At 34.8% G+C, this 7,539-nt stretch overlaps 1 protein-coding gene and 1 pseudogene across 1 annotated transcript; both read left to right on the top strand.

Annotated features, from left to right (window-relative positions):
* The first annotated feature begins 637 nt into the window (after positions 1 to 637).
* Positions 638 to 1,623, top strand: LOC110424562 (FCS-Like Zinc finger 17-like). The gene is made up of 2 exons (XM_021439155.2): positions 638 to 1,061; positions 1,242 to 1,623. The coding sequence occupies exons 1-2, from the start codon at positions 757 to 759 to the stop codon at positions 1,453 to 1,455; spliced, it is 519 nt and encodes a 172-aa protein (XP_021294830.1). The 5' UTR covers positions 638 to 756; the 3' UTR covers positions 1,456 to 1,623.
* Positions 1,624 to 6,007: 4,384 nt separating this feature from the next.
* On the top strand, positions 6,008 to 6,892 carry LOC110424387 (E3 ubiquitin-protein ligase RSL1-like; annotated as a pseudogene).
* Positions 6,893 to 7,539: the final 647 nt, after the last annotated feature.

Consider the following 7,539-nt stretch of genomic DNA (forward strand, 5'->3'; position numbering starts at 1 on the left):
GAGCCCTGCAATAAAATATAGCAGGAAAAGCAGATATATTGAGGGCAACAAGGAACACGTTTTTGTTAGGTTAAGCAAATTTATGCTAGAGTGTTGGACCAGCAGGATGCCACTTGGATAGCATTCTGTTTAAGCCTTAAGCCTTGTTGATTAAATCTTAATAATTTAATTAGAGGTTGCTAATCGTCATTTTCTCGTGGTTAAGAAAAGGACGAATGACCCATGACATATTTCTATGTAAAAAAATAACACAAATAATTTCTCCATGCTGGGAGGATGGGAGGATATGTATTATTAAAGATGATTACAGGACCCAAAAAAAGATTAATTACTAAAATAAACACAGAAACAAAAAGGAGGTGTATATTATTTAATTGAACACGTTTCCCATGTTTGCCAAAAGTGAATGGTTCAAAAGGTTAAAAGCTGCTAAAGGTCTCCTCTTGGTGGGCCAAATTAACACTTAAAAAGGCTTTCAATTTCTCTGATTACTGATCACTTTGGTTTAATAATGCAAAAGGTCGATGGCGGTGAACAGTACATTCTCACGTGTATATTACTAAAAGATAAACAAATTAAACATGTCCCTACACTACTTCACCATACACATTATTTTATTTATCTCGTGGGTCAAAAAGCTGCTATTAAATATCCATCACTCCTGCATTTCCGAAATCTCTCTCAATTCTCATCAATTTTTTTCTTCTCATCTTTGTCTCTCTGCGTAGTCCTCCGTTCATTGTTCTGTAAACAGCAATGGTTCTGAAACCTAGGAGCCCCTTCAAGCTGGAAGGAGAGAGTGAGGAGGGCAAGAACAAGCCTGCATATGCGAGCTCTACCAAGAGCTCACCGGTTGTTGTTGGGTTGAGAATCCTTACACAAATTTCGCAGGGAAAATCTAATGTTGTTGTTAAATCTGCATTGAAATTTAGCCTTCCCACCTGTAAAAAGCATCATGGCCATCCCGACGGTGGGTCGCCGGCTGACCAATCTTGCTTTCTCAAATCATGTCATCTATGCAACAAGAACTTAAGCCTAGATAAAGAAGTTTACATGTACAGGTAAACAAATTTCATACCATAATTGTATACTTATGTATAGAAAAATTCTTTTGGGGCGTTTATAACATATATAGGAAGGATTCAGATCATGGTATATGGTTAAATTCTGGCTGTTTAAGCAAAGTGTAAATTTATTATTTTTGTATGCTAAATTCTGATGGAATTTATGTGATTTTGCAGGGGTGACCAAGGCTTTTGCAGCATAGAGTGCAGGGACAGGCAAATTGTTTTGGATGAAATGAAGGAACTCGAAGTATCTACTAAACAAATGCTGGGATCTTATAGGCACTGTAGCTCCTCCGGCCTCCGTGAGACAAGCGTCCTTCTAGAGGATCTCCGCCGGAGAAATAAAGCACCTCATCAAATCCGAAAGCATTGGGCAATAGTCTCATAATAATTCACTAAGTTCATATATATATATATATATATATATATAAAGCCGAAGCTAATGCAGCAGAGGGGTGTATTTGATTATCGGATCGAGATTTCTTTTCTATAAAAGAGAAGAAAGATTTTCATATCATATATACAACTTTTATTTCCTTTGTTTTTCTTGTTCAAATTGTGAGATGAGGAATTACAAGATAATCGATTGATGATGTAAAATCAAAGACAAAAGCGAGCAGCCTGTGTATTTTTGTGACGGGTCGTTTTAGACAACAAGGGATAAATATAAATCCAAGGCTAGGCATTATACATATATATATATATATATATATATATTTATATATATTGGGTTCAAAATTTGTAAGATAGGTATCGCTACTCATGCTTGCCCATCACTGTCCTCATTTTGTCCACAACAATAAAAGCCGGTTACGGCCAGTGTGTCTTTGTTGGATGCAGCATTGACATTAAAGTTTAGATGGGGCTATATATCCTACTAGATATTTTGCCCTTTTTCATTGTCAATATACTTTGATTTTGGCACAAGATGTCCACAAGGGAAGTAAGTCTCATGGATTTTGGAGTGTTTTGAGATCCTATTCCTGCCTAATGAACTGGATATGGAATATGGACGATGCTATATATCTTGGCATTTTCTTCTGTGGTTTAGGACTCATCACTTTCGATTGTCAATTGTCATTGTCTCGAAGGTGCCATTTCAATCAATTCAATTCCCACTCATGGATTTTAATTAAGCTTCTTAATATAATTAAACATTAATCTTAAAATCAATGATTGCCAAGTAAGAATATGTATTTTATGCGAAAATTAAAGTAATTTATGATGAAATTTTTATATTCTAACATTGACAAAAATAATATTGAAAAAATTTACGAGTTCAATACAAGGGGGAATGGTTAGAATTTGGAAAATTTACTAACACTGAATATATTCTTCTATAGTCATTACTCTTACATATATTTTTTATGATTCTTGATTGATTTTTCTTAATCCAAATCATCTCTTAAAAGGTCGTTCAATTATCTTTCAGTTGTTTAGGCTATAAGCGATTATATGTTTTTTTTAAAATTTTATTATCTTAAGAAAAATTAATGGATTTTGTTAAGTATGCTTTCTCCATTATCTCAATTTTTACAAAATAGAGATAAATTAATAAATGATAGCAAGACACAATTATGAAGCAAATGATTTTGTTCATAGAATACTTGTTATAGTTCTCATTATCTCTTTTAACAGTTGGGAGGAGACCTTTCTTAGAGTGGGAGATTGAACAATGGAAGGAGTTGAATGGGCTATTTGAAAATCACTAAGTGGATGACGAGTACACGGTAAGCCTTAATGGGCAGTACACAGTAAGCTATTTTTGCAAAACTATCATGGAAAGGCTTAGGATTGCTAGTGAGCATTGGAGGATGGTTCGGAAGGGAGTTGCCCCTTTAAAAGTTAAGGTGTTTTGTTGGAGAGTTTTGAGAGGCTGGGTAACGGTTCGAGCCAAGTTAGTGAAAAGAGGCCTCTTCAGAACCGAGCTTGCCTTTTGTGTCTTATGTAGAGAGAAACCGGACTGTTGATCATCTCTTTTTTGGATGTCTTGAAAGTTGGAAGATTTGGATAGGGTTGGGGAGTCATTAGAGAGTCCAATGGGCGGGGTTATCAAAGCTTATCAACTTCTTTCTCGATTGGAATGGTCTTTTTAGAGTAGGTGACAAAAAAGTTTGGAGACTTGCGTTCTTGGCCACGATTTGGACTATTTGGTTGATAAGAAACAATATCATTTTTCAAGGTAAGGTGAGGGACGGTGAACAATGCTTGAACTTGGTCAAAACTAAAGTGGCATGCTGGGCCTGAGCCAAATGGCCACTAAAGTACAATCATGTTGAGGTTATGCCAAGCAGTCTAGTAACAAGAACAATGTCCAAAGGAAGGACCAATGCACGGCAAGTTGAGTGGAAGCCCCCGATGAGTGGATGTTTAAAATGCAACATTAATGGCGCTGCCCGAGTGGACTTAGGTCTGGCAGCTATTGGAGGGGTATTAAGAGATGAGGTCGGGACAGTCAAAATAATGTTCTCTAAAGCAGTAGAGGGTGATGATGCTAATAGAGCAGAAATTCTTGCTATGAAGGAGGCTTTTGAGCTTTTTGGTGCTTCTCAGTGGGCAAGCTTACATGATCTTGTGGTTAAAAGTGATTTAAGCAATGCAGTTATATGGACATAGAATCCAGAAAAAGCCCCATGGAAACTAAGGAAAAATCTGGTCGGAATTGGAAGGCTAAAGAGAAGGGTGGCAGTTTGGAATACTGTGAAAATCCCTAGAGAAGCCAATGATATAGCTGATGAACTTGCCAAATCGGGGATGCAGCGATCATGAACTACTTGTAGATGCTTGGGCAGTGATGCAAAAGCTATTAGCAGGAGGTGATTGGGCAAGCCCATCTCTGTGTTTTCTTAACTTTTAACATCTTTTAGTTTTTATTGTATGTCTATTTTGCAGCAAGTCCATTATCGAGAGTTGACGATGCCTCATTAATGTTGGATTATTGGTAAGTATAAGGACAAAAGAACAAAAAGAGAGAGAGAAAATAAGAAAAGGAAAAAGGAAAAAAGGAAGAAAAATGAAAATGGAAAAAAGGAATGAGAAAAAGGGAAAAACAAGAGAAAGAAATGAAAAGAAACCTTTATTTTTTATTGTAAGGGTCTTTTTATTGAACAAATCGATTGGCTACAATGAATGTGATTTACTGAGGTAGCATTGTGTTTGGTAGGGGAGGGAGACACTAATGTTTGGCAGGGTGAGTAGTGTCAACTCATTTTTTGGAAAAGTCTTAGGCCTAAACATAATAGGAAAAATAAGTTGATATAAAAAAAGAAAAGGAAAGGAAAAACCAAAAGAAAGTGATGGAAAATTGAAAAGTAAAAAAGAAAAGGAAAAAGAAGAAAAAGAAAAAGAAAGAAAAAAGAAGAGGAAAACGAAGAAAAGAAGGATGTAAGAAGAGAAAATTCGCAATAGGAGAAAAGTGAGTGAGTTTACAAACAATTGACTCACTCTTAACCTTCCCTTTTTGGAAAGTCAATTGATGATTGCTTCTGCAGTGGCAGAGTTTGTTTTTATGTAAGTTGCTATTTACTTCGATTTTGAGCACAATGTTGTGTGTTATGTTGATTAGAGCTTTTAAGTTCTTTATTTTGTAAGTCGACCGTCCCCCTTGAGTAGCAGATCTCTACTAGAATTTGTACAGCTTTAATGCCATGATGAGTATTTCAAAATTAAAACTTAGAACTTGAAATGGCATTTTGGATTTCAGATCAATAAAAATCACTTAAACAAAATGGTATTATCAAAAAAAATATGAATGGATTACTAATCATCATCATCGATGATAGAGTCAGGATTTTACGTTTGAGTGAAGACATTATCTATAAAACAAACATATTAAAAGTTCAATATTTGACAAAAATACAAAGTAACTTAGATGAAAAAAATTTATATGAAAATTATACCAATAACTTCAACTACATGTTAAATACAAAATAAAGATATTTTCAACAACTATTGCATACTAAGATTGGGCATATTTAATTAAGCTCAACGATCTTTTCTAGAGTTGAAAGCATCTATTATTGAATCAATGTCAAAGTCTTGAATGATTTCCTTTTCAATAAAAATTATCAACAAATTTATGAGAAAATCATCTAACATTTTATTACGAATCTCATTTTTTACGAGTTTCATAGAAAAAAATACACATTCTAATATTGCGGTGGAAACTAAAAGAATCAAGATAAGTCAGATCAATTCCTGAATAAAGAAGTAAACTTTTGATATTCTCGTCTTTTTCAATAATTGATATAATTCAAAAAGTGTAGATATATTTTTTAAACTTGATTATAAAGAATGTTAACGTTTGAATAGATCCAATTGATAATTTAGATTCATTTTATTATACTTAGTAAAGACATCAAGGTAATATTTATTTGTAAGGTTGCAAATACTTTCAACTTTAAATGACTTACAATCATTTTGAAAGTATAAAGATATGCAAAAGTAAATAAAAAATTATTATAAGGATAAAATTATAAAATTTCAAAATCATAAAAATATATTATAAAATTTTAAAATTTTTATAAAAATGAAATTATAAAATTTTTTTAAAAATAAAATAATTTATAAAAATTTTAAAATTGTTTGAGAGTGGGGCCACACTAGTCCCCTCCCCTCCGCCTCTGACCATCATCACATATTCATGGTCCTAAGAATCTAGGCCCCTTGATTGATCCCATCACAATTTCAATCTAGGCCTTCTTTCTTTGGGAAAGCAACTTCATTGAATCTTCCAATGGAAGAAAATACATGGGAATTAAAATCGATTTTCATTGTCAAAAGAACTGCATCTCCCCGATGTACACTAACATTACTCCAATCCAACCCAAAAGACTAGGCAAAACTGTCCACCTTCCCTAGACTAAATTGCGCCTAAGCATATAAAACTGGAAGCAGATGAATTCACAATTGCTTCCCATGTCTCTAGTGAAGTGGAAAAGATGGTGGTGTTAGCAAATTCTGGCAATCTTCTCTCAGATGATATCTATTTCTCAGCCCTTATTGACGATGAAGAAGTGTTTCCATTATCCGATGAGAAATATACATTTGAGTTACAGTTGCAAGAGGTTTTAGTGTCCTCAGCAATCTTTTCCAGTGTGCCAACTGGCTCGACAGACTTGCAGATGTGTCAGCATTTCAACTTTAGGAAAGGCAGCCATAAAGGAAAAGAGAAAGAAACTGCCGATTCTTCGATTTCTCAAACGCAAGGCGGTTCATGTCTTATTTGCATGGATGTAAAACCAACAGGACAGATATTTACAAGCAACAGTTTCACCCATTTGTTCTGCACTAACTGCATTGGAAACCATGTAGCCGCAAAAATACAAGAAAATATATTACTAATTAAATGCCCTGAGTTGAACTGTAAAGGTTCTCTAGAACCGCAATTTTGTCGCTCAATTGTTCCAGGAGAAGTGTTTGATCGATGGGAAAATGCCCTTTGCGAGTCATTGATTCTTGGGTCCCAGAAATTTTACTGCCCTTTCCAGGATTGCTCTGCTATGTTTGTGGATGATGGAGGGCACCATGTGGTTGAATCGGAGTGTCCAAATTGTCATAGGTTGTTCTGTGCAAAATGCAAGGTCGCATGGCATGCTGGAATCTCATGCAGTGAGTTTCAAAATCTGAGTTAAGGACGAGAGGTCAAGGGAAGATATCATGATCATGGAGGTTGATAAGTAAAAATTAAGCGGAGGAGATGACCCAACTGCAAGATTTATGTGGAAAAGATTCAGGGCTGCTTGCACATTTCATGCGAGTTACAGTTTTTCTCCTCCTGCTATTTAAAACAGCAATTTTGGGTCTTTGAATTGATCATAATATAACTCAATAACCAAATGTGTGGTTTTTACAGGTATGAATTTCATTAAGGATCCCTTTGGGATCAAATTCGCGTATGCAGATAAGTCTAACAAGGGCCATCATCAAGAACAAATTTTAGAAGCTACCTGGTCTAAGTTCTACACATATTTTAGTCGTCTCATTTGTCCTTTTCGTAACTCTTGATGGCAAATTAGAAATTGTTTTTTTTTTTAAATAAAGGGAGTATATTGTACCTGAAATTCTTTTTCAAGCCAATCAAAAACATTGATGTTGAACAAAATCCCAAGGGTTTTTTTTTTCTTGGGAGTTGGTATAGTTAATAAGGAAATGAAATTGACAACGAATCATCAAAAGTTTATGCCTCTTCATCAGAGAGTGGGTTCTCAAATTCACTCTCACTACTCAGTCTCAAATCATCATTAGTAACAGCTGAGACCTTGGCTATAGCTGATTCAGAATTGCTAAAGGGATCATACTTAAAATACTTGATCTTCTCCTTTTCTGCAATTCCATTCCCTTTCTTTTTCGTCCTGGAGCTACCTAGCAACCTCATTGAATGTGCCGCAGCCGTAAATGCAGCTGTCAAAGATTCATTTTTCATATTATTTTCTTCATCTTCTTTACTTCTTTCCCTTGGTTATCAAAGTAA

This window comes from Theobroma umbraticum, unplaced genomic scaffold (genome assembly GCF_002168275.2).
Source record: "Theobroma umbraticum cultivar Fairchild unplaced genomic scaffold, ASM216827v3 scaffold_204.0, whole genome shotgun sequence".
In the NCBI taxonomy this organism is placed as follows: Eukaryota; Viridiplantae; Streptophyta; class Magnoliopsida; order Malvales; family Malvaceae; genus Theobroma; species Theobroma umbraticum.

Excerpts from the sequence above, each read along its gene's own strand:
- LOC110424562 (XM_021439155.2), top strand. The coding sequence starts at position 757 with ATGGTTCTGAAACCTAGGAGCCCCTTCAAGCTGGAAGGAGAGAGTGAG. Across the intron at positions 1,062-1,241 it reads AAAGAAGTTTACATGTACAG|GGGTGACCAAGGCTTTTGCA; the intron begins GTAAACAAATTT and ends GTGATTTTGCAG.